This window comes from Peromyscus maniculatus, chromosome 23 (assembly GCF_049852395.1).
Source record: "Peromyscus maniculatus bairdii isolate BWxNUB_F1_BW_parent chromosome 23, HU_Pman_BW_mat_3.1, whole genome shotgun sequence".
NCBI lineage: Eukaryota > Metazoa > Chordata > Mammalia > Rodentia > Cricetidae > Peromyscus > Peromyscus maniculatus.
The window spans coordinates 25,820,278-25,848,085 of record NC_134874.1 but is presented as its reverse complement, the minus strand read 5'-3'; the positions used below and the strand labels follow the sequence as shown (position 1 = coordinate 25,848,085).

General features: G+C 50.5%; 1 protein-coding gene across 26 annotated transcripts in view; it reads left to right on the top strand.

Annotated features, from left to right (window-relative positions):
• Gtf2i (general transcription factor IIi) overlaps positions 1 to 27,587 on the top strand; it is a 97,799-nt gene extending 70,212 nt beyond the window's left edge. For all 26 annotated transcript variants that reach the window (XM_076560569.1, XM_076560584.1, XM_076560582.1 and 23 more), the window contains 20 exons: positions 1,004 to 1,062; positions 3,981 to 4,052; positions 8,174 to 8,357; positions 9,535 to 9,593; positions 10,960 to 11,031; positions 12,362 to 12,545; positions 15,645 to 15,703; positions 16,094 to 16,168; positions 17,636 to 17,737; positions 18,881 to 18,946; positions 19,207 to 19,390; positions 20,104 to 20,159; positions 20,450 to 20,530; positions 21,617 to 21,700; positions 21,918 to 22,101; positions 23,204 to 23,232; positions 24,393 to 24,434; positions 25,096 to 25,137; positions 25,869 to 25,940; positions 26,529 to 27,587. In XM_076560569.1, the coding sequence (XP_076416684.1) occupies positions 1,004 to 1,062; positions 3,981 to 4,052; positions 8,174 to 8,357; positions 9,535 to 9,593; positions 10,960 to 11,031; positions 12,362 to 12,545; positions 15,645 to 15,703; positions 16,094 to 16,168; positions 17,636 to 17,737; positions 18,881 to 18,946; positions 19,207 to 19,390; positions 20,104 to 20,159; positions 20,450 to 20,530; positions 21,617 to 21,700; positions 21,918 to 22,101; positions 23,204 to 23,232; positions 24,393 to 24,434; positions 25,096 to 25,137; positions 25,869 to 25,927 (1,693 nt within the window). In that variant the 3' untranslated portion in view covers positions 25,928 to 25,940; positions 26,529 to 27,587. The remainder of the gene's footprint in view (positions 1 to 1,003; positions 1,063 to 3,980; positions 4,053 to 8,173; positions 8,358 to 9,534; positions 9,594 to 10,959; positions 11,032 to 12,361; positions 12,546 to 15,644; positions 15,704 to 16,093; positions 16,169 to 17,635; positions 17,738 to 18,880; positions 18,947 to 19,206; positions 19,391 to 20,103; positions 20,160 to 20,449; positions 20,531 to 21,616; positions 21,701 to 21,917; positions 22,102 to 23,203; positions 23,233 to 24,392; positions 24,435 to 25,095; positions 25,138 to 25,868; positions 25,941 to 26,528) is intronic.
• The last annotated feature ends 221 nt before the right edge of the window (positions 27,588 to 27,808 follow it).

The following is a 27,808-nucleotide window of genomic DNA, read 5'->3' as shown; positions in this document are numbered from 1 at the left end:
GTATACATAAAAAAAAAAAGTTTGTGATGATGGTTTACAAGATTGAAAAAAGTCTTTGCTTTCTACAGTACTGGGCGATGTGAGTGAGAGGGTCAGAGTTCACAGGGGTCAGTGTCCCTGTCTACAGTAATGGGCTGTGTGAATGAGGGGTCAGAGTTCATAGGGGTCAGTGTCCCTGTCTACAGTAATGGGCTGTGTGAATGAGGGGTCAGAGTTCATAGGGGTCAGTGTCCCTGTCTACAGTAATGGGCTGTGTGAATGAGGGGTCAGAGTTCATAGGGGTCAGAGTTCACAGGGGTCAGTGTCCCTGTCTACAGTAATAGGCTGTGTGAGTGAGGGGTCAGAGTTCACAGGGGTCAGTGTCCCTGTCTACAGTAATAGGCTGTGTGAGTGAGGGGTCAGAGTTCACCGGGAGTTGGTGTCCTGAGTATCTAGGAAAAGCTTACCTGCTTTGCCTGTCCGTTCCTAGAATTAGCAAGCGCTTTCCAGCACAGCCCACCATCCTTCGGCAGTGGCGTGTCCACTGACCCTCACCTGACTTTCCTCACTTCCTCACGCCTCAGGTTGTTGAAATAGTCCTCCTGCTCTCCACTCCAGTAAAGAGCTCCTTGGGACTGTGTGAATTAGGGTTTGTTTGATGGGCCGTTTGATTGTTCAGAAAAATACAGTATGTCTCTTGCCTTGCACCTACAAATGTTAAATATATGCAGAGCTTAAAAAAAAGTTTATAGATGTGTGGAAGAACGTATTTTTGAATATAATATAAAGTTAAAGGACTAAGTTTAAAAATTTAAAATATTTGTGGCATGTGAGCACAGAGGCTCCATGAAGCACGTTCTGGGAGAGACAGCTGGCACTTAATGCTCTGTAGAAACCTGTGTAGTTCAGTGTAACTGTGCTGGGGTGCAGGCCGTCTTGACGACTGAATGCTCTGTGCGTGCTCTGTTTGCTCCCTGCTAGATACCGTCCGCCAAGTACTGACCATTGGACTCTTGCCTTTCAGACACGAGCTTCTGAACTCCACACGGGAAGACTTACAGCTTGACAAGCCGGCATCAGGAGGTGGGTCTCTGGCCTCGGTTACTCACAGCAGCGTGCATGGCAATCGTGACCACTCAGGCAGTATGGCCTCCTCTGCAGGTTGCTATCCTCATGAAGAAATAGGCCTTTGGGTGGTGGCGCACGTCCTGACTTAAGAGGCAGAGTCAGGTGGATCTCTGAGAGTTTGAGGGCCGCCTGGTCTACAGAGCGAGTTTCAGAGCAGGCTCCAAAGCTACATGGAGAATCCCTGTTAGAAGAAGAAGAAATAGGCCTTTGACTAGCAACTGTCAGTCGTTATAGTATTGGGGACTAGGGGGGTCCAGCCCCCTGATAGTCCCCTCCCAGGGCCCGGGGAAGAATCTACAACCAGCTGATAATTAATCTTTGATAAAAAGAGAAGAATCTAGCCGGGCGGTGGTGGCGCACGCCTTTAATCCCAGCACTCGGGAGGCAGAGGCAGGGGGATCTCTGCGAGTTCGAGGCCAGCCTGGGCTACCAAGTGAGTTCCAGGAAAGGCGCAAAGCTACACAGAGAAACCCTGTCTCGAAAAAACCAAAAAAAAAAAAAAACAAAAAAAAAAAAAAAAAAAAAAAGAGAAGAATCTATGTACACGAAATTCCTTAGTCCATACACTTTATTATTCTGTCAGTTCTCTCTCTACACAGCTTCTGTTCTGCTCCCATGCCTAGTTCCTGTCTTGCCTGATTTGTCTCTACATTAATCTGCGGTCCCCTCTCAGTTCTATCTTAATTCTGTCATCTTAGTTCCGGCCCATCTAGGTTCTCATCCATCTAGTTCTTTCCCATCTCAGCTCCTCTCCCATCTCCTTCTTTCTCATCTTGTTCTTCCCCATCTGGCTCTTCCTCATCTTCCATCTCGTTCCTCTAGTACTCTCTTCTAGCCCTTCAATCTAGTTCTTCCCGTCTTGTCCGTTCCTTCCCAGCTCTTACCCTCTTAGTTCTTCTGTTCTCTTTTCTATTCTCCGTCTCTTCCTCAAGTTCTATCCTCTAATCCTCCTCCAAGTCTCCTATATAATCCTCTTCAGTTCTCCTCAAGTCTCTAGAGTATTCAGTTATAAACTCAACCAAAGCAATCCTCCCCATCCAGCCAGGTTACCAGGCTTGAATCCTTACAGGGTTATAAAGGCAGGTAGGGATTTTCATCAGGCAGTGACTGCCAGGCTTTCTTTTACAACCCAAAAAGGGATTGGTTAAAGGAGGAGGTCAACTGAGAGCTAATGATCGGTTAGTATATCAAGAAGGGGATCTGTGTGCTCAGTCTACATTCCTAGAAGAAGTTGGGTAAGAAGTTAGGAGCCTATAATGTTAGTAATAGGAAAGGAGGGTCTCAGATAGCACAAGAAATAAAGCTATCCGCCTGACTAGGGAACAGGCGTAGTTTCCACGAAGATCAGGAGATTGCTTGGCCTTGGATGCTTGATAGGTATTTTAGATAAATACACTGTTAGGAGTTCTTGGAAGCATGCAGAGCATTATAAGAAAATCACTGTAGGAACCAGCTAATATATATATAAAAGCTAAAATATCACCAAGACTTCTAAAGCCATGGCTTGACCTTTGGAAGACTTTGTGATAGTAGCTGAATTCCATTACGTTTTCCTGTGGCTTGCAGCATTACAGAACCTGAGTACCCCATAAAAGAGTAATACTTGTTGTATTTATAGCCACAGATAGATGGGTAGATTGTGCCCTAAAACTAGAGTGCTAAAACTTCTCTGTTGCTGTGATAACACTGACCAGCAGGACTTGGGGAGGAGGAGAGCGTTTATTTGACTTACAGGTTACAGTTCATCACCACAAGGGAAGCCAGGGCAGGAGCTCAAACAGGAAGCTAGAGGCAGGAACTGAAGCAGAGCCCGTGGAGGAGTGCTGCTTACTGGATTGCTCAGCTAGCCCTTACACAGCCTAGGCCCCCTTGTCCAGGGATATAGCACCGCCCACAGTGGACTGGGCCTTCCCACCTCAATCAGCAGTCAGGAAAATGACCCACATAGCCCCATAGGCCAGTCTGGAAATATTCCTCAAATTAAGATTACCTCTTTCACCCAGGTGTGGTTGCGCACACCTTTAATTCCAGCACATGAGGCAGAGGCTAGCATGGTCTACAGAGCAAGTTTCAGGATAGCCAGGGCTACACAGAGAAACCTGCGAGACAAACAAAAAAAAAAGATTCCCTCTACCTGGGCATGTCTACTTTTAGGTCAGGTCATCGAAAGCTGTGACACATAGACAGATAACTACTGCATTTTTGGGCAGACCTGCACAGATGGCATGGTGGGTCATGCTTTTAATCCCAGTACTTGGGAGGGAGAACAGGCTACTCTTCTTGGCAAGTTCCAGGCCAGCAGGGCTAACAGCTACTGTTGCAGAAATACACGAGCTAAAAAGTGTATTGTATGCTGGGCGGTGGTGGTGGCGCACGCCTTTAATCCCAGCACTCGGGAGGCAGAGGCAGGCGGATCTCTGTGAGTTCGAGGCCAGCTTGATCTATAGAGCGAGATCCTGGACAGCCACCAAAACTACAGAGAAACCCTGTCTTGGGGAAAAAAAAAAAAAAAAAAAAAAAAAAAAAGAAAAGAAAAAGAAAGAAAGAAAAGTGTATTATAAAATCTACATTTGTCAGTTGGATAAGGGGTCATCAATTCTATCTAATTCAGGACATAGAAAGGTTATCTTTTTAGAATATGGAGCCATGAATTTTGTCATGTGGTTTTGAAGGAAAAAGGTCATACTTTGTCTTGTGTTCCTCTGGATGGAGTGGGAGTTGCCCCATGAGGATTAATAAATATTTCCTGAAGCCTTTGAGATAACTTCTGTCAGAGAATGGGAGAAAAATTAACTTAGGGTGTTCTCGTAACGTTTGACCACCTAAGTAAGTAAAAGCTGTTGAACTGAGGAACCTCCGCTGTCCCCTCACAGTGAAGGAGGAGTGGTATGCACGCATCACCAAGCTGAGGAAGATGGTCGACCAGCTCTTCTGCAAGAAATTTGGTGAGTATGTTTCTCCCAAACCAAACGTTACAGAGCGACTGTTAAGAATTGTTATATGTGAGTTGATGCGACTTTGTGTGAGGGTGTGGGTGCCCACAGAAGCCAGAAAAGGGTGTCGGGGCTCCTAGATCTGGAGTCACAGGCAGTTGTGAGCCGTCTCACAACTGAACGCGCGTCCTCTGGAAGAGCCACAGCACTCTGAGCTGCTGAGGCATCCTCACCAGCCCCAGAGGGTTGGTTTGTTTCGTTTTAAGAATTGTTTCATTTTAGGGATGAAATGAGGTGATTTGACTTAACCTCGTGTTTTCCTGTTGCTGTTAGTGAAAAATAAGTCTAAGAAGTTTTAAAACTACATAGAAGACAGCTAATCATATGCCTTTAATTCCAGCACTCGGGAGGCAGAGGCAGGGGGATCTGTAAGTTTGAGGCCAGCCTGGTCTACAGAGTGAGTTCCAGGATGGCCAGGGATACATAGACAAAGATACCCTGTCTCAAAAAACCAAACCTTCCACCCCCAAAAAAGACTATATAGAAGACAGTAGAATAAACCCTCAGAATATCCTTTTTTCTTTTTCTCTTTGGGTTGGGGTGGATTTGATCCTGCACACCCTAAGCTAGTGCGTTATCTCATCCTGGCCAATGTCAGGCGGGTCCTTCATTGTGAGCCACACCCCGGCCCTGAATAATTGCTTCGTACAGTCTCTTGTATGCAGTGTAGCTGTGGGACCCTTTGGGTTCCTTTCTCTTCGGATCCCATGCCATTGTGTTCTATGAAATGAGAAGGGCGTCAGGGCCAGGACATGCATCTGTCCACTGGCTCCTAAAGAGTCACTGTGATTGGGTTTTATGTTATCTTAGTTTTTGTTACTTATTTATGTTGTTTTGAGACAGTCTCACTATGCAGATGGTACATAGACCAGGCTGGCTGCAGACTCACAGAGATCCACCTACATTGCCTCTGAGTGCTGAGATTAGAGGCACAGTTTACCATCTTGGGTTCAGAGCTTGGTGCATACTAGGCAAGTACTCTCCCACATCCTCAGAACCCACCTTTTGGGTGATGGTTTGTTTTGTTTTGTTTATTGTTGTTTTGAGACAAAATGTAGCTTTTGCTGGCCTCAAGTCTGCTCTGTATCCCAAGCTGGCCTCAAACTGAAGCTGTGAGCCACCGTGGTTTGCTTTTAGTCTTACACATTTGGACACCTGTATTTGGTTGTTAACATTGCAGTGCCTTAAAGAGGAAAGAAATCTTATGTATAGGTGTCTGTCTACCTGTGTGTCTGTTTCTCACTGCAAAGTCTGGTGTCCATGGAGACCAGACGAGGCCTTGCATCCCCTGGAACTGCAGTTCCAGGTGCTTGTGAGCTGCCGTGTGGGTGCTGGGGACCTCACCCAGGTTCTCTGCAAAGGCAGCCGGTGCTCTCACTGCTGGGCCATCCCTCCAACCCCCAAAATATCCTTTGTTACTGTTCTCTGCACCAGGAACGAATCAAGTTTCTTTTCAGAAGGGGAATTTTATTTTTTCTACTCCACTGGGGTAGTGGCCAGGTTGTAACTAAATACCATCCTCCGACATGTCAGAGTTTGAGGCTTCTCATCCTCATCAGTTTCCCAACGTGAGTCGGGTCACAGCAGTATCTTCCTTCCCATCTGGGTATAAATCAGTCAGGAAACAGTCAAGAGTCCCCCCTTCGTGTGTGCGCGGTCCGTACTTTCCTAGACATTTAGCAACCTGGGTCAAGTGATGGTCCTTGTTTGTTGTTGGGCCTGTCCCCATTCTGTCATCGTGGTTTGTGTGTAGGAGAGACATGTGGTTCTGACTGTCTGGCACCCTGGGAGTAGTGCTGGTGTTGGCGGCTGTCGACTTCACCCAAGAAGTGGGAAGGAAGGAAGAGGGGGGGAAGGAGAAGTAGCCGGTGGGAGATGCCTGGGCTTTGTCAGACCTCTGAGGAAACAGACTCGGGCTGGGGGCTGGCTCTTTGTAAGGTGTTTGCTTGGAGGGCCTGAGGCCCTGGCTTTGAGTCCCAATACTAGAAAATAATTTTAGAAAACTTTATTTTTTTGGTTTTTGGTTTTTCTAGACAGGGTTTCTCTGTGTACTTTTGGTGCCTGTCCTGGATCTCGCTCTGTAGACCAGGCTGGCCTCGAACTCACAAAGATCCGCCTGCCTCTGTCTCCCAAGAGTGCTGGGATTAAAGGTGTGCGCCACCACCACCTGGCTAGAAAACTTTTAAAGAGGGGAAGTAGATAATTAAGAGAGTTGACAATGTGGTTCGGTTAGTAAAAATGCCTGCTTGGTATACATGAAACCCAGAATTTTATTCCCAGCGACCACCACTCAAAAAAGAACTTTAGTGGGCTCACCGGGTAACATTTTTGGTGGATCTGGAAGTGTGGCTATTGGGAGCTGATGAGAACTCAGCGGCTTTCGGTGCCCTTTCTAAGGTTCCTAAGGCAGGAGGGAACTCGACCTCACTATTTTCATTCAGGAGCTTGCTCCACTTTCTCCAGCATCCAGTGCCTGTAACCGGCGTCTACGCGTTCCTGTGCGCTCCTGTATATGGTGCAGACAGCTCAGGAGGGGAGGTTACCCTGCCCAGCCCCACCTTGGGAGCACTGGTTCCTGTCGGGTGTGGGCAGGACTTCCTGATCCATGAGCAGACTAAGTGGGGTGGGGCCCGGAGGGTAATACAAGACAGCTGGAGAGCTCACTGACCAGTAGGCAATGTCCTTGACCTTTGCCCCTTTCTTTCCTTTTGTTCTCTATTGAGACAGGGTCTCACTGTGTAGCCCAGGCTGGCCTCAGACTCATAGCAATCTCTCTGGCTCTGTGAGTGCTGAGATTAAAGGCCACTACAGCCAGCGGCCACCTTTTTTTTTCTCTTACCTGCTGTCAATCAAACATGATTTTAATTCATAAAAAGCCTGTTAAAATTAGGTGTCAAAATTGTCTTCCCTAGCAGATACGATAGTTGTAGATCTGAACTGTGGCCCTGGTTTTTTTTTTTTTGTTTGTTTGTTTGTTTGTTTTTTTAATGTATGAGTGCTCGCTCTGCATGTACTCTAGTATGCTAGAGAGCACCAGATTCCATTACAGATGGTTGTGAGCCACCATGTGGTTGCTGGGAATTGAACTCAGGGCTTCTGGAAGAGCAGCCAGTGCTCTTAACCACTGAGCCATCCCTTCATCCCTGAACTGTGGCCATTTTTCTGACCCTTTGGGCATATTCCTTTTACTGCTGTGGTGGTGATGACCTTGTATGTGGTTTTTCTAACACTAGAGCCCTTCAGATTTGGTGTTGCTAATACAAAGGGAGGATTAAGACAGAGTGAGTTGGGGAGATAGTTGAGTTGTTAAAGTGCTTGCCTCAAAGGCATGAGCTCTAGAACCCATGGTAAAGGAAAGTGGACATGGTGGTGGGTGCCCCATATCACCAGGGTCGGGGGGGTGCAGACAGGAGGCTCCCTGGAGCTTGCTGGCCAGCCAGCCCAGCCTCCACGGAAAGCTTCAGGGTCACTAAGAAGACAGCAAGCCTGTCTGAGACACAGGTCGGCAGCTCCCGAGGAACTACACTCTATACTGACGTTTTTTCCCCCACCTATATGCGCATGTGCACAAACACATCCTCGCCCACGTGGACAGAGAAGTTAGGCAAAGACCTTTAATGTAAAAGGAAAAGTCCCTCCAAGAACAAAGCAACTCAGGCTAGTTGTGAGCCCCGGCCACTAGATGATGCAGGGGTCACCTACAGGTCCAGGAGCCGTCTGTCTGTCTGTCTGTCTATCTGTCTGTCTGCCTGTCTGCCTGTCTGCCTGCCTGCTGGCTTGCTGCCAGTTGTGGAATATTTCTTTTGAGAGCTGTTTGGATGTAGTTTCAGACTAGAGATCAGTAAATGTGTTAACTCCCTCCCTCCCTTCCCACACAGGGTTGGGGTCCCCCCCCCCTCCTGTTGCTGCTGCTCAGGTTACCCTGGAACTCCATATCCCCCAGCCTCAGCCTCCTGAGTGCCGGATTCCAGGCTCACAGCCCAGGCTGGCTCTTGTGTGTTTGAGCTTCGCCCGGGGGTGTTCCTTGTCTGTGACTCCGCCTGTGTCTCCTGACCTGCTCTCCTTCTCCACAGCGGAGGCCCTGGGGAGCACTGAAGCCAAGGCTGTACCATACCAAAAATTTGAGGCCCACCCCAATGACCTCTATGTGGAAGGACTTCCAGAAAACATTCCTTTTAGAAGCCCCTCGTGGTATGGAATCCCAAGACTGGAAAAAATCATCCAAGTGGGCAATCGGATTAAATTTGTTATCAAGAGGTAAGATTATTAACTGTGGAACGGATTTAATGTAATAATGTTTTTCTCTGACATTTGAAGATGGGTCTCTTCTCCCGAGTGGTTCTTTCTGTGTACACGGTAAACGCAACGTTTCATACGTGAGCTGATTGAGCAAATGTTTCTCTAGTACAGTACTGGGCTGTGCCAATCGGGGTCCAAGAGCAGCTGTGTTGTGAGCTCAATACTCTCTCGGGGCAGTGAAGAGAGAGAGAGAGAGCATCTGGAATGCAGGGTGGGCACACTCCCAGGTTGTCATTGGTGTAGAGCTGATGGCAGTGGAGGCAGGGGGTCAGCTGCGGCTGCACTCTCAGTGTGAGGAGCGGGATGTCACCGCAGAGGAGGACGGCACACACAGCGGTGTGTATAGCAAAGTCCCCGCTGGTCCTTTGTGCTGGCTCTGTCATGTGTTTGTTTTTAAGAGATTTATTTATTATGTATACAGCATGTATCCCTGCAGGCCAGAAGAGGGCGGCAGATCTCATTACAGATGGTTGTGAGCCACCATGTGGGTGCTGGGAATTGAACTCAGGACCTCTGGAAGAGCAGTCAGTGCTCTTAACTGCTGAGCCATCTCTCCAGCACCTCTCATGGTTTTATTTTTGTTTGTTTGTTTTTGATTTTTCAAGACAGGGTTTCTCTGTGTAGTTTTGGTGCCTGTCCTGGATCTCGCTCTGTAGACCAGGCTGGCCTCAAACTCACAGAGCTCCACTTGCCTCTGCCTCCCGAGTGCTGGGATTAAAGGCGTGCGCCACCACCGCCCCGCGACTGTGTCATGGTTACAGTGGCTGTGCTCTGAAGGGTGTGCTGCAGGTTGGTGATGTGTGTGTAGCACAGAAGGCTGGCCGCACTCACTCCCGGACGCATTTGGGTGGGGTGACGTGGGACAGCAGTGTTCCAGGCGTCCAGCTCCGGTAGGACAAGCGGTGGCAGGGGAGTTGGTGTGGAAGGGAAAGTGACGGGCACACCTTTGTTTCTGCAGAGACCCCATAATCCACCTGAATTTGCCGTTTTCAGAGTGGTCACCAAAATGGTCAGTTTCGCGGCCCAGAAGGCAGAGTGGGCCATACGAAAAAGTAATTGAGCGTGTAGAGCTGTGTGCGGGTCTGGACACTGCTCCTCAGTACTCTGACCACTAATGTTGCTCATACTTTCGCAGGCCCGAACTCCTGACTCACAGTACAACAGAAGTGACTCAACCACGGACGAATACGCCAGGTATGGTTGCCCGGAACCCGTCCATCCGTCAGTCTGTCTGTCCATCCACCTTTCCGTCCTTCCTTCCTTCCTTCTTTCCATTTTTTATTTATTTTCTTTCTTTCTTTTTTTTTTTTTAAATGCAGGGTTTCTCTGTGTAACAGCCCTGGCTGTCCTGGAACTCCCTCTGTAGACCAGGCTGGCCTCGAACTCACAGAGATCTGCCTGCCTCTACCTCCAGAGTGCTGGGATTAAAGATATGTGCCATCACCACCTGGCTCCTTCCTTTTATTTAAATAATTAAATATTTTTGGAGATTTTTTTTTTTCCATATTGGTGGAAACCATGCCCAGTGCTCGTGTATTTGGCAAGAGCTCTATGTTGAATGATGTCCCTAACACTCTTTTGCCTTTTGATTTTGAGATAGACGCCTTCTAAGTTGCTCAGACTAGCCTAGAACTCACTTTGTAGCTCAGGCTGGCATTGATCCTGATTCTGAGGTCAAACCATGCCTGAGGAGTTCTCCAACACTCCACCCCTCCCGCCAGCCCGGACATTTCTACACCTGTCTTCTGGGATGTTCCCGCGCCGTGGAGGGGGTGCTGCAGGCTTGTCTCCAGAGCCTTAGGCCTTCGTACCAGGGCAGCACAGCAGCCTGGCCGCTTGGCCACAGTAACCACTTCAGAAGTTTCTTATGCTGGGCAGTGGGGGCTCACTTGGGAGGCAGAGGCAGAGGCCAGCCTGGTCTACAGAGCAGTTCCAGTACAGCCAGGACTACACAAAGAAACCCTAGCTCAAAAAACAAATGAAATTCCTTAGCTGATGTTTTTATGTTCATAGGCCATGGCAGGACTTCTCACTTGTTGGAGATGTGTATACCTCACCCAGGAATTTCACATCCTCTGCACCCTGTGTGACAGACAGTCTACCCCGTTAGGTGTGCTCACATGTATGTCAGATGCTTTGCTTTTTGTTTGAGACAGGGACTCTTTATAGCCTGCTCTGGCTTTAGACTTTTGGCGATCCTCCTGCCTCATTCTACTGAGTGCCTACATGCTTGTCTAAATTGGTGGCACCCTCAGAGATGAGCATTATGTAATGGGAACTCTACTAGCCACACTAGCTATTAGCCACAGTGTGGGCCCTCCCGGCACCATCCATGGTCCTCACTGGCAGATGCCTATGGCCATCCCGGTAGAGATGGGACAGGATCAGTGATGGCAGCTACTCTGGTTTCAGGGTGGCACCGCCATGTCCTACCTGGAGCAGGAGTCCACGGTGTCAGTCACTGGAAAGAAGGCGCCTCTTTTGTCCCTAAGTCCTATGATTTGTGTCAATCCTGTGAACAGCATTATTGGTTACATGCGATTTTGCTTCTTCTTTCCAGTCAAGGAAGATTGGAATGTCAGAATCACCAAGCTTCGCAAGCAGGTGGAAGAGATCTTTAATCTGAAGTTCGGTAAGTGAGGTATAGTGGTTACGTCTTAGTTTACAGACAGTGGCCGTGTTCCGAATGAATTTTAGAGGTTCAGACCGTAGTGAAGGAAGGTGCCAGAAAGCGGGCCTTCCTTTACTTCTGGTACTGAGCGCACTCGTGAAACCAGCCGCGTACTTCATGTCTCTCTGCCTGTTTTCTCCTGTGTCACAGGAAGAGGGAGGGGTCGGAGTCCCTTAGGGCCGCCGTTCTCACCTGGAGAACACATGGCTTCACCGTCCGCCTTGGCTTAGAGGGGTTGACAGTGTTCTGGAGTGCTGTAGAGAAGGACGGTTTCAGTTGGTTCTCCAGTCCGTCGTGGAGAACAAAGGATGACGGGAAGTGGTGTACATGCGGATCGAGCACTCTCAGACATAAAATACATAAATAAATAAATCTTGAGAAAATAAAAACGTCATTTTCAAAGTACTGTTTGTTTTCCTGGCTATGGTAGCTCATGCCTGTAGTCCTAACTCTTGAGAAGCTGAGGCAGGAGGACTAATATATGATGGGCTATATAACAAGAACCTGCCCTGAAAAAGCAAAACAAAATACGAATCTTAAAAAGAATAATGGGCCGGGCGGTGGTGGCACATGCCTTGAATCCCAGCACTCGGAAGACAGAAGCAGGCAGATCTCTGTGAGTTCGAGGCCAGCCTGGTCAAGAGAGCGAGATCCAGGACAGGCACCAAAACTACACAGAGACACCGTGTCTAGGAAAAAGCCAAAAAAAAAGAATAATGGGCCGGTTGGGGGTGGCACATGCTTTTAATCCCAGCACTTGGGAGGCATAGACAGATCTCTGTGAGTTCAAAACCAGCAAAGTGAGTTCCAGGACAACCAGGGCTACACAGAGAAACCCTATCTCTGGGTGTGGGGGAGGGGCATAATTTAATTCACTTTTAAAATTCTAGCTTTCTTGGATTTTATTTTATGTGTATGAATGTTTGATCTACATATATGTATGTGTACCACATGTGTGCCTAATGCCTGTGAATGTCAGAAGAAGGAAACAGATGCCTGGAACTGGAGTCATGGATGGTGGTGAGCTACCATGTGGGTGCTGGGAACTGAATCCCAGGTCCTCTAAAAGAGCAACAAGTGCCTCTTAATTACTTAGCTATCTTTCCAACACTGACTTTTTTTTTTCTTTTTTATTTATTTCCATGTTATATTAAGCTAGGTCTTATTAGTTGTCCGTGTGGTTAGATAGCCAGGAAGTTAGTGTGACCTGGTTGATTACAGATACCAGCAGAAGGGATCCAGGCCTGTGTGAACTTCTGCACTCATGAGTCCGCTTCTCTTTGTCTTTCAGCTCAAGCTCTTGGCCTCACAGAGGCAGTGAAGGTGCCCTATCCTGTATTCGAATCAAATCCGGAGTTTCTGTATGTGGAAGGGCTGCCTGAAGGGATCCCCTTCCGAAGCCCCACCTGGTTTGGGATTCCACGCCTTGAGAGGATTGTCCGTGGCAGCAATAAGATCAAGTTTGTTGTTAAAAAGTAAGCTGCCTTTGCCCCCATGGCCATGTGCCGTGGTCCTAGTTGCTGTGCCTAGGAGAGTTCTTGGCTAGGCCCCCTGCCCTGCAGAGAGAGGCTGCAATCCCTCACTCCGGGCACATGCAGGCTCAGAACACCGAGCTTTGCCAAACTGGGGGTCAAACCCAGGACCCTGCACAATCTAGGCAAGCGCTCTGCTGCAGAGGCCCTGGCTCCTCATTGTGGGGGGATTCAAGGAGAGGGTTCTCTTGCTGAGCTGTGCCCCACCTCCTCATGATAGATTCTAGGCAGTCACTCTACTGATCCTCTCTCCGCTAAAGCCCAGGCCGTCTCCTGTTTCCCCAGTTCATCAGTGATGGAGTCCCTTACTTTCCCGCGGAGAGTCAGTGGTTGAAGGAATTGATCTCGTGTTCATTTGCCGTTTTTAAAGGCGTCACAGGAGCTGGAGAGGTGGCTGTCTTAGTCCCTGTTCTAGCGTGGTAAAGACACTGTGACCATGACAACTCTTATAAAAGAAAGCCTTTCATTAGGGCTAGCTTACAGTTCCACAGGCTTCGTCCATGTTCTTCCTGGTGGGGAGCATGATGGCAGCCATGGAAGGCATGGTGCTGGAGAGTAGCCGCCAGCTACATCCTCATCCACAAGCGGTGGGCCGAGTGTGGGCTTTTGAAACCTCAGCAGGCTCCCCCAGTAACACCCTTCTTCCAGCAGAGGCCACTGCCTGCCGACTCAGCACTCAACTACATGAGCCTATGAGGGCCATTCTTACTCAGACCACCACATTCCGCCCTCCGGCCCCCATAGTGTTACAACCACATCCTAATGCAAAATGCAATTAGTCCAACTACAGACGTCCCCAGAGTCTTTCACAGTCCCGACACTCTTTAAAATCCCAGTGTTCAGAGTCTCTCCTGAGTCTCATGGCAGGCTCTTGACTGTAACCTCCTGTCAAATAAAAAGCAGATCGCATACTTCCAACATACAATGGCACAGGGTATATATACACTGCCGTTCCAAAAGGGAGCACAGTAAGGAAATCTGGACCAAAGCAAGACCAAAACCCAGCTGGGCAAAACCCAAGCTCTGCGTCTCCATGTCTGATGTCAAAGCGCTCTTCAGATCTCCAACTCCTCTCAGCTTTGTTGACTACAACACACTTCTCTCTCTTGGGCTGGTTCCATTCCCTGTTAGCAGCTCTCCTCAGCAGGTATTGTTATGCTCAGATCTCTGGGATCCCCAAAAGACCACCACAGAGACCGAATCCCATATGTAAAAGCAAAGAGCCTTTATTTCAAGCTTGGAGGAGCTTGGTCTCTGTCTGCCTGACACAGAGGCAATGAACCCAGGCAGGGTGCGGTTTTTATCATAATAGAGGTTGGGGTGAGGGGATTTCCAGGGTTCAGGACTCTGGTTGGCTAACATTTGTCTATGTGTATAGGTACAGGTGTGTGCTGGGAATGTTCGGAATATCAGGTATTTTCCCTTAGGTGCTGGTCGTGTCCCCCCCCCCCCCCCCATGGGCTCAGCTTATGGCTTTTCCTGGATCCGGGTGTTGCCTGCCAGTTTGTCACAGAAGCTGTGTCTGGGCCCCTAAGTCTGTCACGGCAGCTGTGTGGTCACGCCATTTGGGGCCCCCCACAGTATCCCATTGCTCTGGCCTCTCCAGCTCTTGGGGTCTCCAGGGCAATCCTGGCCCCTTCTCTGGGCCTCCATGCAGGGACACCCCTGACACACGCCTGGCCTCAGCAGCTTTCCTTAGCCATGGAGGGAGATTCCAAACCCCTCTCTTGTATTCTTGACTCTAAAGCCAGAACCACGTGGCCGAAAATCTAAGTTCTTCTGCTTGATGGGGCTGAACTTGTCCCAGTCCTCCAATTACGTTTTCATCATCAGCTTCTGCTTATGGTTTCCGTCACTGCTTAAGCTTTTCTTTAATTCCTTTTCCCGGGTTGAAAGCTTAGCTGGTGGAGTCTTCCCCTGAGGTCACTACTCCCTTTATTCCCTTTAGCATCAGGTTTTTCTGTCTCCTTGAGCACTGGACTTAGCCACATTTCTTCTCCTGGTGCCCCTTCCCTCCTCATACTGTACACTTTGTACTTCTCTGTCCAGCTTGCTCCTGTTCATTAGAGTTCTACCGAAGAGTGATTACTAATAACCTCACGACACAGCCAGTACCAGGGCGTCTGGACGTCTCCTCTGCCAATAGCGTTCATCCAGACCGCTTCAATTTAACCTCAGGCAGATTTTTAGGACAGGTCACAAAGAAGCAGCCACATTCTCTGCCAAAAATATCCCAAGAACAACCTCTAGGCCACGTACTGATAGTCTTCCTCTCTGAAACCTCTTGAGCTGGGCCCCCACGGTTGCCTTGCCCTCAGTACTAGTTTCCATATTCCTACTACCATTAATCCTTGCTTAAAGCCTTCAGTCGAGTCTCTAGTTTAAAGTTCACGTGGTCAGGCTTGTCACGTCAACACCCCACTCCCCGGTACCAACTTCTGTCTTACTGTTCTTTTGCTGTGAAGAGACACCGTGACCAAGGCAATAGAAAGCATTTAATTGGGGGCTGGCTTACAGTTTCAGAGGCTTAGTCCATTATTATCATCATCGGCAAGAGTGCTGGAGAAGTAGCTGAGAGCTACATCCTGATGCAAAAGCAGAAGGGGGGGAGGGGACTGGCCTGGTGTGGCCTCCTGGGTGTCCACCCTCCAGTGGCACACTTCCACCAACATGGCCACACCTACCCCAACAAAACCGAACCTCTTAATCCTTCTCAAATAGTGCCACTCTGGTGACTAAGCATTCAGATTCATGAGCCCATGGGGGCCATTCTCATTCACACCATCACAGATGGCTCCAGTTAAGAGGCTGCTCTTCCTCCCGAGTTCAGTTCTCAGTACTCACACGGCAGCTCACAACTGTCTATCCCCAGTCCTGGGGATCCAGCACCCCCTTCTGACCTCCTGGGCCCTCGGCATGCACATGGTGCACAGACAGAGACACACATGCAGCGAAAACACCAATACATGCGCTTTCCGTTCTTAGACACGGTCCTGGCTGTTTGTGCTGTGTGTGAAGTGACGCACTGTGTGTTCTTTCTAGGCCTGAGCTAGTTGTGTCCTACCTGCCTCCTGGGATGGCTAGCAAAGTCAACACTAAAGGTAAGAGGGAGGCAGCACCCCAGGGCATGAACACACGGCCTTCTTGGCTGCTGTCCCATGTCACCCGAGTCCTGTTCCACTGACCCCGTGGGCCTTCAGGTTCTTTCTTTTAAGCTGTTTCACTTCGTGGATCTTTTTCTTTCTCCTCTTTTCTCTGCATCCCCCCTCATTCATGTCTCCACAGCTTGTTGGCACTCATGTGGAGGGTTACACTACCCGTTTAATGCTTCAGGTTTCTTTGAAAAGAGCCAGACTGTATGGCTTCCAATACTCCGCATTTATAGAGCGCGCGAACACACACACACACACACACACACACACACACACACACACACACACCTGCGTTTCACGATGCAGCCTGCAAAGGTGACCTTGCACTTTGCCTTACAGCGTTGCAGTCCCCCAAACGGCCACGAAGCCCTGGCAGCAACTCCAAGGTGCCTGAGATTGAGGTCACTGTGGAAGGTGAGGCGCTGCCCACTTTCTCATGGCTCTTCACCTCACAGTTGTGTGGACTCCGGAACGTCTGTGCATGTGAGGTGTTATGTATAAAAAGCAGCTGATGCTAAGTTTATGGATTTTTTTAATGCATGAGTATGTGTGTGCGTGTGCAGGTGTGTGTGTGCGTGTGCGTGTGCGTGTGTGTGCGCGCGCGCGCGCCTGTGTGTGGAGGTGTGCATTGTTACAGGATATCCCAGGTGTCACCTTCAGGAACTTTGTCCACATGTTTTGAGATCGATTCCCTTTAGGCCTAGATCTAGCTGGGTAGGCTAGACTGGCTGCCTTTGAGGCCCAGGGATCCACCTAGCTAGGGATCAAACTCAGGTCCTCGGGCATTGGAGTCACGCACTTCAGGGACTGAGCTCTCTCCCTGACATAATTGATGCCTGTTTGTAACTTGTGGGTCCTATGAAAACATACTTGAGGAGAACCTCTCGGGTTGTTTTTCCATAATGATAAAGTGAGGCAGACGTAGCACACAGAGATGTTTCCCATCCTTTTTCCTGTTTTTCCTGCTTCTGGTGGAATGTGTTTATCGGTGTTTGAACGGCAGTGCGCTTGCTCAGAGCAGGTGTGCGTCTTGACGTACCTTCTCCTTCCCGTCTCTGGTGGGCGGCACTGGCCTGACTGACACAGGAACAGGTGTCCTGAGCCCACTGCTGGGCACAGTTTCCATTGATGCAGAAGGGACAGCTCCCCAGGGGCCCCCTGTCCCTTGATCCTCACTTTCCGGTGTTCTCTCAGCCGTCCCCACTTAGTTATACTTGTACAGAGCCCAGCTTCTCAAAGCAAAGTGAGAGACAGTCGTGTCCACTGGTTGGTAAATAATGGACCCTGCGAACCGGATTAAACACCCCTGCTGAGCAGTGGCCCATGGGGAAAATAAACTTCCTTTGCTGTTTTTGGAGAAGATCTGAGAAGGGTGACTTGTCCCAGGACTCTGTGCCTTCCTCGTGATCACTTGTAAAGTGCATGTGATGTTCCTGTTAGTCCAAAGACTTCACCCAGAAGCCAAGCCAAACCCGGGCCAAGCTCCGGTGACCCGAGCATCATCAGAGACGCTGCTTCAGCCGGAGGTTTCATTCTAAGGTCCTGGTCCACAAGGAGATGACGCTGCCTTTGGTCTAGTTGCCAGATACATGTTGAGGCAGAGACACAGGAGGCCCCTTCCTGGAAGGCAGGGGTGGGAGCAGGGGCTGGTGATGCAAAGCCACAGCCTGGCTGTGTGTTTTGTTCCCATCTGTGCCGGGTCTTAGGAGCCGGAACCCTAGGGTCAGCTGAGTTAACGTTCAGGTGTGTGTGTGTGTGCGCGTGTGCGTGTGCGTGTGTGTGCGTGCGTGTGCATGCATGTGCTGTAATTTTTGTCACATACTAACAACAGTGAGCACCTGCCCGGTGACTGTGGTTCGTTCGCCTTTGAATTTTCTCCAGGCCCCAACAACAACAGCCCTCAAACGTCCACCGTTCGAACTCCTACCCAGACCAACGGTTCAAACGTTCCCTTCAAGCCTCGGGGGAGAGAGTTTTCCTTTGGTAAATACGTCTTTTATTTCTCTCGATTTCAGCATTTCAGATAAAAAAGAATTAGCGTGTCGTGTCAGCAGGACAGTGGTTTTTCTCAGGTGATTCAGTGTGTGTCAGATTTTCACATGCAGCAAGAGCCGGGCTGCCGGAGTGTGACTCTGGTACCTTCGCTTTCTCCTGTGCTGTGGCTGAGGCTCCTCTTCCTGTGGGCCGTGGACAAAGTGTGCACCCCAGAGGTGCCTGAGGACTGTAAGTTGGGTCGCTGCATGTACCCAGAGCCAGAGCTGGCACATGGTGGACACTGTAACAGGCCAGGAGAGATCCTTTGTTCATTTCAGCATGGGTCAGACTGTTGGTAATCCAACCTGACAGCTTAGTTTAGTTGTATGAGGATTGGAGGGGCGGGCAAGACAGCCGTATTACAAAGCTGTGTGTTTCTTTTTGTTTGTTTGTTTTTCGAGACAGGGTTTCTCTGTGTGGTTTTAGAGCCTGTCCTGGATCTCACTCTCTAGACCAGGCTGGCCTCGAACTCACAGAGATCCTCCTGGCTCTGCCTCCCGAGTGCTGGGATTAAAGGCGTGCGCCACCACCGCCCGGCCTGTGTGTTTCTTTTTGTTTGTTTGTTTTTCGAGACGGGGTTTCTCCATGTTGTTTTGGAGCCTGTCCTGGATCTTGCTCTGTAGACCAGGCTGGCCTCGAACTCACAGAGATCCTCCTGGCTCTGCCTCCCGAGTGCTGGGATTAAAGGCGTGAGCCACCGCCGCCCGGCCTGTGTGTTTCTTCCATGGAGACTTAGAATCACGTGTGGATACATGATGCGGAAGGAGTGAAGCTGTCTGTGGGACGTGGATGCACCGGGAGCAGGATAGGGGGAAAGGGAACATGCCTCCGTGCTCTCTAAAATGTCTGTCACACAGTGACACACATGTGGATGAGGGAAACAACTCCTGTGTGTTCTCCTGGGCTTTGTAAAGCTACAAAGTAAGGAGACCAAACCAGGGGGTTGGCGTGCTCCTTCAGTCCCCGCACGCGGGAGGCCGACACGGAGTGAGACCCTGTCTCAGAACAGAGGGAATGGAGAATTAAATTCAGTCAGTGAAACGATAAGGTTGGAGACCTTGCTGACCGGTGGCTGCTGCTCTCTCCTCACAGAGGCCTGGAATGCCAAAATCACAGACCTGAAGCAGAAGGTGGAAAACCTTTTCAACGAAAAATGCGGTAGGTTTGTCCGGGAACATCAGACATGAAATAGTTCTCTAGTGGAAAGGGTGTGAACTTGGCGTTTAATGTCTTCGGAATTGGGTTTCAGCCTTCCGTTTCTACCCATTTCCCTGAGTATCAAGAATTCCAAGACCATTTTCCACAATTGAAATGAGTATGATTTCTCCCGAACATACGGATTTGTAGCTGCTGCAGGATGTGGCAGTGGCTTTCTAAGTCGTGCTACGGAACGAGAGTGTCGTCGTCGTGTGTTACAGGGGAAGCTCTTGGCCTTAAACAGGCAGTCAAAGTGCCGTTCGCGTTGTTCGAGTCCTTCCCGGAAGACTTCTACGTGGAAGGCTTACCCGAGGGGGTGCCCTTCCGAAGACCATCCACATTCGGCATTCCGAGGCTGGAGAAGATCCTCCGGAACAAGGCCAAGATCAAGTTCATCATTAAAAAGTGAGGCCTTAGGTGGAGAAGACGTCCGGGGGCTGGGTTGACCTAGCTCTTCAGGGGCCTAAGGGGTGGAGAGACGGCCCAGTGGTTAAGAGTGCCTGCTGCATGGCTTTGAATTCAGGCACCACCTCCCTCATAATATGCTGGGAGGAGCCTGTAATCTTAGTGCTGGGGGTTGGACAGAGGCAGGAGGATGACTGGGGCCTGCTGCCTGGGGTGGTCATTGAGCTGCAGGTTCTAGGAAAGATCCTCTGAAAGAACTTAGAGATTAACAAGGACTCTGGGCGCCCTCCCCTGGCCTGTGCACACACAGGCCTGGGCACCAGCACACACATGTACATACGACACAGCCCCTTGTGTTTGTTTGTTTGGAGGCAGGGTGTTATTTGCACATGCGTTCTTCATGCATGTACCCGGGCAGTGGGCAGTGGGCGTTTCCTGTTTCTGCTCTTGGGTCTCACACTGATTCTCATGACGTGCTCTCACCTTGGGCAGGAGATGGCAGTGAGACTCTGGTGTGTCCAGAGAGGGTCCACCAGCAGTGGAGGCCGGTGTCGTTGGCCTGCTTGGGCCCAGGTTGCACCCAAGTGCTGCACATTGTTTGCAGAGCTGCACGCTCCAGCATGCTGCACCTTCCCCAGATGCAGCATGCTGCACCTTCCCTGGGTGGCTTGCCTTGGGTTAACCAGCCCATGCCTTTTTCCTCTTGCTTGTAGACCTGAGATGTTCGAGACGGCCATCAAAGAGAGCACCTCTTCCAAAAGCCCTCCGAGTGAGTGTCCTTGGAGGGCAGCAGCGTGGCAGCTTGGCTCTTGGGCAGTCGTTAATTCTAGAGCAGTGAACGCTGTGCACCAAGACACAGCAGAGCAGAAAGATGGCCCCGTCAGAAAGTCTGCCTTCCTTAGTGTCTTACTGGACTAAATCAGCATGCAAGTACCAGCCCTACGGGGCCAGGCTGCGGCCAGCTTGCGGCTGACCGTGGGCATGCGGCTTTGGGTTATTAGAGAAAACTCTGACTATATATGTTTTGTCTGAACCCTAATCTTTAGCTTTTGCTTTCAGGGAAGATAAACTCCTCACCCAACATTAATACTACTGCATCAGGTGTGGAAGACCTTAACATCATTCAGGTGACGATTCCAGGTATGATTTCTGCCTGCATCGTGGAGTCTTTTGGATTCAGAATCCTTTGGGGACAGCTCACGTAGTACAGCGTGTTGTATGCTTCACCCAAGCCATCCCTCCGTCAGCCTGGCTGCCGGGCACTGCACCTCCATTCAGCCCTGCTCACTACTCCGGGTCTCTGTTCTTCAAAAAGTCTCTGTGGGGCCTGGAGAGGTGGCTCGGTGGTTAAGAGCACTTGCTATTCCCGAGGATTCTGGTTGATTCCCAGAACCTGGATGATGGCTCACAACCATTTGTAACACATTCCCATGGGACCTGATACTCGCTGCTCGTCACCTTGGGCACACATGTGGTGCATAGGCATACATTCAGGCCAAACACCCAGCAATCTTTGAAAAGATAAAATCTTTTTTAGCCAGGCGGTGCTGGCACGCACCTTTTACTCGGGTGATAGAGGCAGGTGGATCTCTGAGTTCGAGGACAGCCAGAGCTACACAGAAATCCTGTCTTAAAAAACCAAGTAAATAAGATCTCTTTAATAAACAATCGGTGTGAAACAGTCGGGGATATTTGCGCAACAGGAATGGAGTTGTACTCTTTTGAGTTGGTTTTAGAACTTTTTTTTTAATGTTATTTTATGGTTATTTCTTTTTGTCTTGATGATGTCATAATGTGGAAACCCTCCCTCCCTTTATTTATTCCTTTGCTTATTTGTTTGTTTGTTTATTTTGGTTTTTTGAGACAGGGTTTCTCTGTGTAGCTTTGCGCCTTTCCTGGATCTCGCTCTGTAGACCAGGCTGGGCTCGAACTCACAGAGATCCGCCTGCCTCTGCCTCTGCCTCTGCCTCTGCCTCTGCCTCTGCCTCTGCCTCCCAAGTACTGGGATTAAAGGTGTGCGCCACCACCGCCCGGCTCCCTTTTTTTTTTTAAAGGTCAGAGTCCCATTATATAGTCTTGGCTAGCCTGGAACTCAGAAATCCACCTGCCTCCGCTTCCCGAATGCTGGGAGTAAAGGAGTGCTATGCCACGCCTGGCTTACAGACCTTTCTAGAAAACACGTGAGTCGGTTGCAAGCACGCTCTCAGCTCTCCTCTTGCCTTTCAGATGACGATAATGAACGACTCTCCAAAGTTGAAAAGGCCAGGCAGCTGCGGGAGCAGGTCAACGACCTCTTCAGTCGGAAGTTTGGTAAGTTTAGAACCGTCGAGGAAACTGGTTCCATCCAAGCCTTTGAGTAGATTGCCGCCAGGTAGTTGTGAAGCGTTAGTGTTCTGTTGGGGAGTTGTGCGTTAAGACAACATCAGATGTCAGCTGCCCCGCCTGATGGCCAGGGCGGCTGCTCGCTCTGTGTCTGCTTGCTGTGAAGATGACGTCACCGGTCCCTGTGCTGTTTGTCTCGCTGCAGGTGAAGCTATTGGGATGGGCTTCCCTGTGAAGGTTCCCTACAGGAAGATCACCATCAATCCCGGCTGTGTGGTGGTCGATGGCATGCCCCCCGGGGTGTCCTTCAAAGCCCCCAGTTACCTGGAGATCAGCTCCATGAGAAGGATCTTAGATTCTGCTGAGTTTATCAAGTTCACTGTCATTAGGTGAGAATTCCCTGCTTAGTCAGAGCGTGTGTGGAGGAGGCCACAAGGCTGGCATTTCCCAGAGGTGTCGGCAAAGCAGCGCATGGGTGACGAGGTGACAGGCACGCGTTTAGTTAGTCAGCGTTCGATTTCTCTGCCTGAGCTCCCTCACCTGGCCACTGTTTGGTTAGTGCCGGGTCACCAGCCCAGTGTCCTGCCGACCGACACGCTCAGCTCCTGTGGACTGTCTTGGTGTTTTTGGACAGTGTCCCACTGGATCCCTGGCTGGCTCAGAGCCCCAGAGATTCCCTGCCTTCCCAGTTCCGGGGTTAGGGGTGTGGGCCACCGTGCCTGCCTGTGTCAGCTTCTCTGACAGGACCTCGCGGTGCAGCCCAAATTGTTGACATTTTCAAGATGTTTTCTCATGCCGCTTTAATGAACCACCAGAGTAATGGCGCCTACAAAACCTCAAATACCTGTTAATTGTCATGGAAGAAGTTGGGGTCATCGAGCATGTGGTTAGGGCCTTCCCGGCAGCTGATGGTCGGTTGACCTGTCATTTTATCTGATGGCGCCTGTGACATGCCAGCCAGCCAGCCACCCCACCCCCAAGGGGGAGCACTTTTTTGTTTTCTTCCTACTTTAGTGAACCTTTTGGTGGGTGTTGGGTGGGACAGTGTCTCACCATGTAACTCTGACTGGCTTAGAGCCCACTCTATAGACCAGGATCTCCTGCTGCACTCAGAGACCTGCTCGCCTCCCTCCCATGGGCTGGGATGAAAGGCATGTGCCACCATACCTGTCCTGGTTGTAGCACTTTCCAGTAGTGACCTGCATATCCTACCACATGTGCTAAAGGTAACTGGTCACACAACACATCAAACGCAGCTCACCTTGCCATGTGCACTGTACACATTCCATGTAACCAGTTATAACTAACTGATGTGTACACTGAATATGATGCATATTAACACAGCTGGAGTCACTGTCACGAGATAGCAATTTCATATGCATCTTCTATGTCTCTTCCATAGGTTATAAAGTAGGATATAAATAGCATAAACTAAGCAAATGTTCTTTAAAAATAAAAACATTACATTATACAATTTGTTTTTCCCTTTAGACCATTTCCAGGACTTGTGATTAATAACCGTGAGTATTTCATGAAGTTTGGGTTGGTTCGGTTTGTTTCTCGGGATCCGAGAGTGCACGTGGGTGTGGGTGTGGGCGCGGGTGCAACCCGCAGAATAACAATGACGTCCTCCACCTCTTAGTGCGCTGCCTCCTTGTGAAATTGCTCCTGTTGCCTGACTGCAGAAAATGGTCAGAAAATGGTAGCTGGGGGAGGGGGGTGGGCGGAGACCATTTTGAAAGGGCTCGTTAGGAGCAGGACTTGGCCAGGGCCTGCCTGGGCTAATAAAGCTCCATTATGCAGTCACAGCAATAAAGTTCAGGAGGACTGAGGGCCACAGAGTGCTGGGCCTGGAGGAGGAAAACTGTGATTCCAGTGCTTGGGAGGCAGAAGCAGGAGGATCAGGATAGAGTTCAAGACCAGCCTGGGCCACATGAAACCCTCTCCTCAAAAGGAAAGGGAGGAAGGGCTGGTGATGGACCCACATAAAGGTGGAGAGAACCACCTCCACAGAGTTCTCCTCTGGCCTTCACACACACGTTGTGGCATGCATGCTTACCCAGGCTTCATATGCACACAATTTTAACAGCCCATGGTAATTTTTTGTTATCGAATCTCCCTTGCAGATTTCAATTCCTCTGGTTTTTTTAAGACAGGACACATAGTCCCCCGGCTGACCTGAAGCTCAGCTTGTAGACCAGGCTAGCCTCGAACTCAGAGATCCACCTGCCATCGTCACCATGACCAGCTCCTGTACCTCTGTATGATTTTAATTTCCAAAGAACATGGTATTTCGTAACCTACTGTTGAGAGGTTCCTATGTATGACGCTCAGCTTTATCTTTGTCCTGTACAGGACTCTGTGGTTCGACTTTATGGTAACTCCTGTGAAATTTGTGATTTTGGTGGCGTCTACTAGGATCATTAGTGTTCTTTTTTCCTCTTCCCTTCTCATTTATTTATTTGTGTGGGGTCCTGAGGTGCTCAGACCTTGCCATTTCCTGCACAGTGGTCAGAAGACAACCTGTGCCAGTCACTTCTCCCTTCCACCTTAGGGGGCCAGGGATCCATCGCAGGTCGTCAGGTGTGCCGACGGCCTTTACCTGCGGGGTTGACAGGCCAGCATAGGGGTGGTCAGGTCACAGGTCACTAGGTCATCTGACTGTCCCATTTCCTTGCAGAGCTGGTTGATCAGAGCGAGTCCGAGGGCCCTGTGATACAAGGTAAGAGAAGCACAGGGCCCTGCTTACATGGCTGCCCCAGGTCCTGGTTCACACTCTGCCTGCTTTCAGTCCAGTGCACACCTGCACACGCTCAAAGTCACACTTGGTTTCATCCTCTCCTGCCATGCAGTAGGGAGTAAGAAGGCCAGTAAACTTTGGGAGACGTGAGCTGTGGCTCCTGCATGGTAACTGGGCCAGACCATGTAAACCTGTGATCCCAGGTCATTCGTAATATCCTGGTGCTCAAGACCAGTGGCCTAAAATAAAACATCAAAATGAGAGGGCCACCTGTTGAAGTGTGTATTTGTGCACGTGTGGGTGCACACGCATGTGGAGGCTTGGGCTGGAGAGAGATGGCCCAGCGGTTAAGAGCACTGGCTGCTCTTCCAGAGGGACCAGGTTCAGTTTCCAGCACCCATGTGGTGGATTACACTGTCTTTTAACTCCAGTTCCAGGGGCTCTGAAGGCACCAGACATGTGCCTGGTAGACACACACGCAGACAAAATAACCAGATAATTACAAGAAGAAGAAAGTTGACAGGCTGTTTCCATCCCCGGGGCCTTCTCCTTCCTTCTCCCCCTCCTCTCCTTCTCGGCTTGTAGATAGTTTAAAGCAGCCTTTGAAAATTGTCCAAACGAGACCTCCTGTGTTTCTCTTTAGAGTCCGCTGAGGTGAGCCAGTTGGAAGTTCCTGCAACAGAAGGTAAGGGCTGTGCCGCTCCCGTCCTAGAGATCTGGAGTGACTGGTGGCTCAGGACAGCATGACCACACGTGTTCACTGTGGTGTTCATGCTGTCACTTCTTGGCCGGGTGGTGGGTTTGTGTTGTGTTTATCGTGTATGGGTGTTTTTGCCTGCTGTGTGTGGTGACCATGTGTATGCAGTACCCAAGGAAGCCAGAAGAGGGCATCACACACGCATACACACCCCAGAATCTAAGTTAGGTGGTTGTGAACCATACACACCCCAGAATCTAACTCTGAATTAAGTGGTTGTGAAACGCACGCCCCAGAATCTAGCTCTGGTTGTGAACCTCCATGAGGGCGCTGAGAATCGAACTCAGGTCCCCTGGAAGAGCAGCTAGTGCTCTTTACTGCTGAACCGTCCGTCCAGCCCCAAATTGATAAGACCTCTTCAGTGGAGACTCCAGGCAGGCTGCCTCTGTCTGTCCTCCGTGGCTCTGGCTAAATTCTAGATCCCTCTCGCCTAGACAGGGCATGACCCCAAGTACACAAAGCAATATGGAATCTGTTACTTGCAAATGAAGTCATGAGCTGGCTGAGCCTCAGGTGAACACTTGGCGGGCATGGGCAAGGCCCTGGGGTCCATAAGAACACATTGGCGGCTTCCAGGCAATCTTAGGTCTGTGTGGCTCCCTTTACAGCCGGCGGCTCCCATCAGTAGCGCAGCTCATCGTCCCCTTTTCTCTCTCCAGAAGTTAAAGACACGGAAGGGAGCTCACAGATCAAGCAGGAGCCCGACCCCACGTGGTAGACACGTCTCCAGGGTAAGCGCCTCCCCCAGCTCCCCGTGGTCCGCACCCCCCTGCAAGCAGGTACGCACCTGCCACTCTGCTTTAGCTCCAAGGTGGCGGGGAGGTCACGCTCAGGGGACACATGGCCCTGACAGGCCTGAGTGCAGGCCAGCTGGGAGCCGCAGGCCAGAGTCGTCTTCTGTCACTCCGAGATGTAGAAGCGGGTGGATCTGTCATGACTGCCAGGCTACATCGTGTGGCTTGTCTTGGGATAGAGGGGGGGAGGTAAGGTGGAAGTCTTCCTCCTTGGGGGACAGGTTTTGGATCTGTATGCCAAGGTCACCCCTCTCTGGACTGACCTCTTCAGGCCAGCGACCAGCCCAGCGCCATTGTTGCTGACTGGGTGAGCGTGACCTGGCCACTCACGGGAGCATTATCTGTAGCCCGGGAGCGAGGAGACCGCCTCAGCCCGTCGGGTCCCAGACCAGCTTTCACAGCTGCCTTTGAGCCCGGCACTCTCATCCGACGTGTGTGAGGGTGTGCGAGGCTTGTCTCCCCTGTCGTCCGTCCGTCCGTCCATCTGTCCGGCTGACCCGGTGCCTCTTTGTTCTTTTTCTGCAGCTCGGCTTCCAGTGAGTGGTGGAGAAGAGCTTTCGGCCCCGCCTGCCGGCTCTGTAATATACTTGTATAACAGAAATACCTTCTATACAAACCTTCTTTTCTACTTCTAGATAGAAATGTCTACTTTCTCAGCGGTTCTGTGAATTGAACTACGCAGCAGCGTGACGAGAGGCGCGTGCCTGGCTGGCTTGGGGATGCACTAGAGGAGGATTTCACAGCCGTGCTGGAAAGAGACAGGGAATGGCAGGGACGACTCGTAGATTTTTTTTATGCATTGGGCAGAGCCTTGGGCCGCGGCGCGTATTCCAGTCAGTGGAGTACACTCCTCCAACCCGGCATCTTGGCTTCCGCAGCGAAGAAGCCCGGGCTAGTCAGTGCTTTAGTTCTTCTCTTGAAAATCATTTCCGTGATCGATCGCGCACTCGGCTCCCCTTCCCGCCCGCCCCGCGGGAGGGCTGCTGTCTGTCCGTCTGACTAAGCCTTTGCCTAAGCTCTATCATGGTTCCTCTTGTTCTCGCTGCAATTAAGAGCAAGGCTGGCCGCCTCACCCGACGGGACGGCCAGTGAGCAGCCAGCGTCTCCGCAGAGAGGAGACATTCTCAGAGCCTCTTTTCACCCTTACTTTGCAGCAAGTACATGTCTGGGTGTGCCCTGAAGGTCAGAGGTCGGAGGTCAGGTATGCATGCTTTAGCAGCTGGCTCACTAAACCCTCCCCAGCTGGGAGCCACAGTGGCCTGGGGTGCTCTGGGACGCAGTCGGGCCGGGCAGGGCGTCTGTCTGTCTGTCTGTCTGGCCGGGTGTGGGGAGTGAGGCAGGCAGGCTCGTGTGCACCTCCGTGTTCACACCCTCTGGGCCTGAAAGCTCCCGGACGGAGCAGTTGTAGAGAATCACAGCTCTGGAGACTTAGAGGATGTGAGGGCGCGGCGGGGCACCACGATGACTATGGGAAATTATATCACACGTAGCAGAGTTAGGCATTTTTATGTGTTCCTTATATTTTACCTCAAATTGTAGATATAGGGTAATAAATAAAATCCACCCATGCCTTTCACACGCAAATTCATTCTTTTTAAGTTGTCTTCATGTGAGTGTCTGGGCACGGGGGTGTGGGCTGGCTGCAGGAGGTGGTGGAGGGCAGGCTGGGGTGTTCACCTCGGTCCCGAGATTGGATGCCTTTGTTCCCGGTCCCGGGTCCTCCCAGAGCGGTGCCCAGCCAGCCGTTCCACCCCTGTGTCTTACCAGTGTTGGAGACAGAACTGAGGTAAAAGCCTCACCACAGA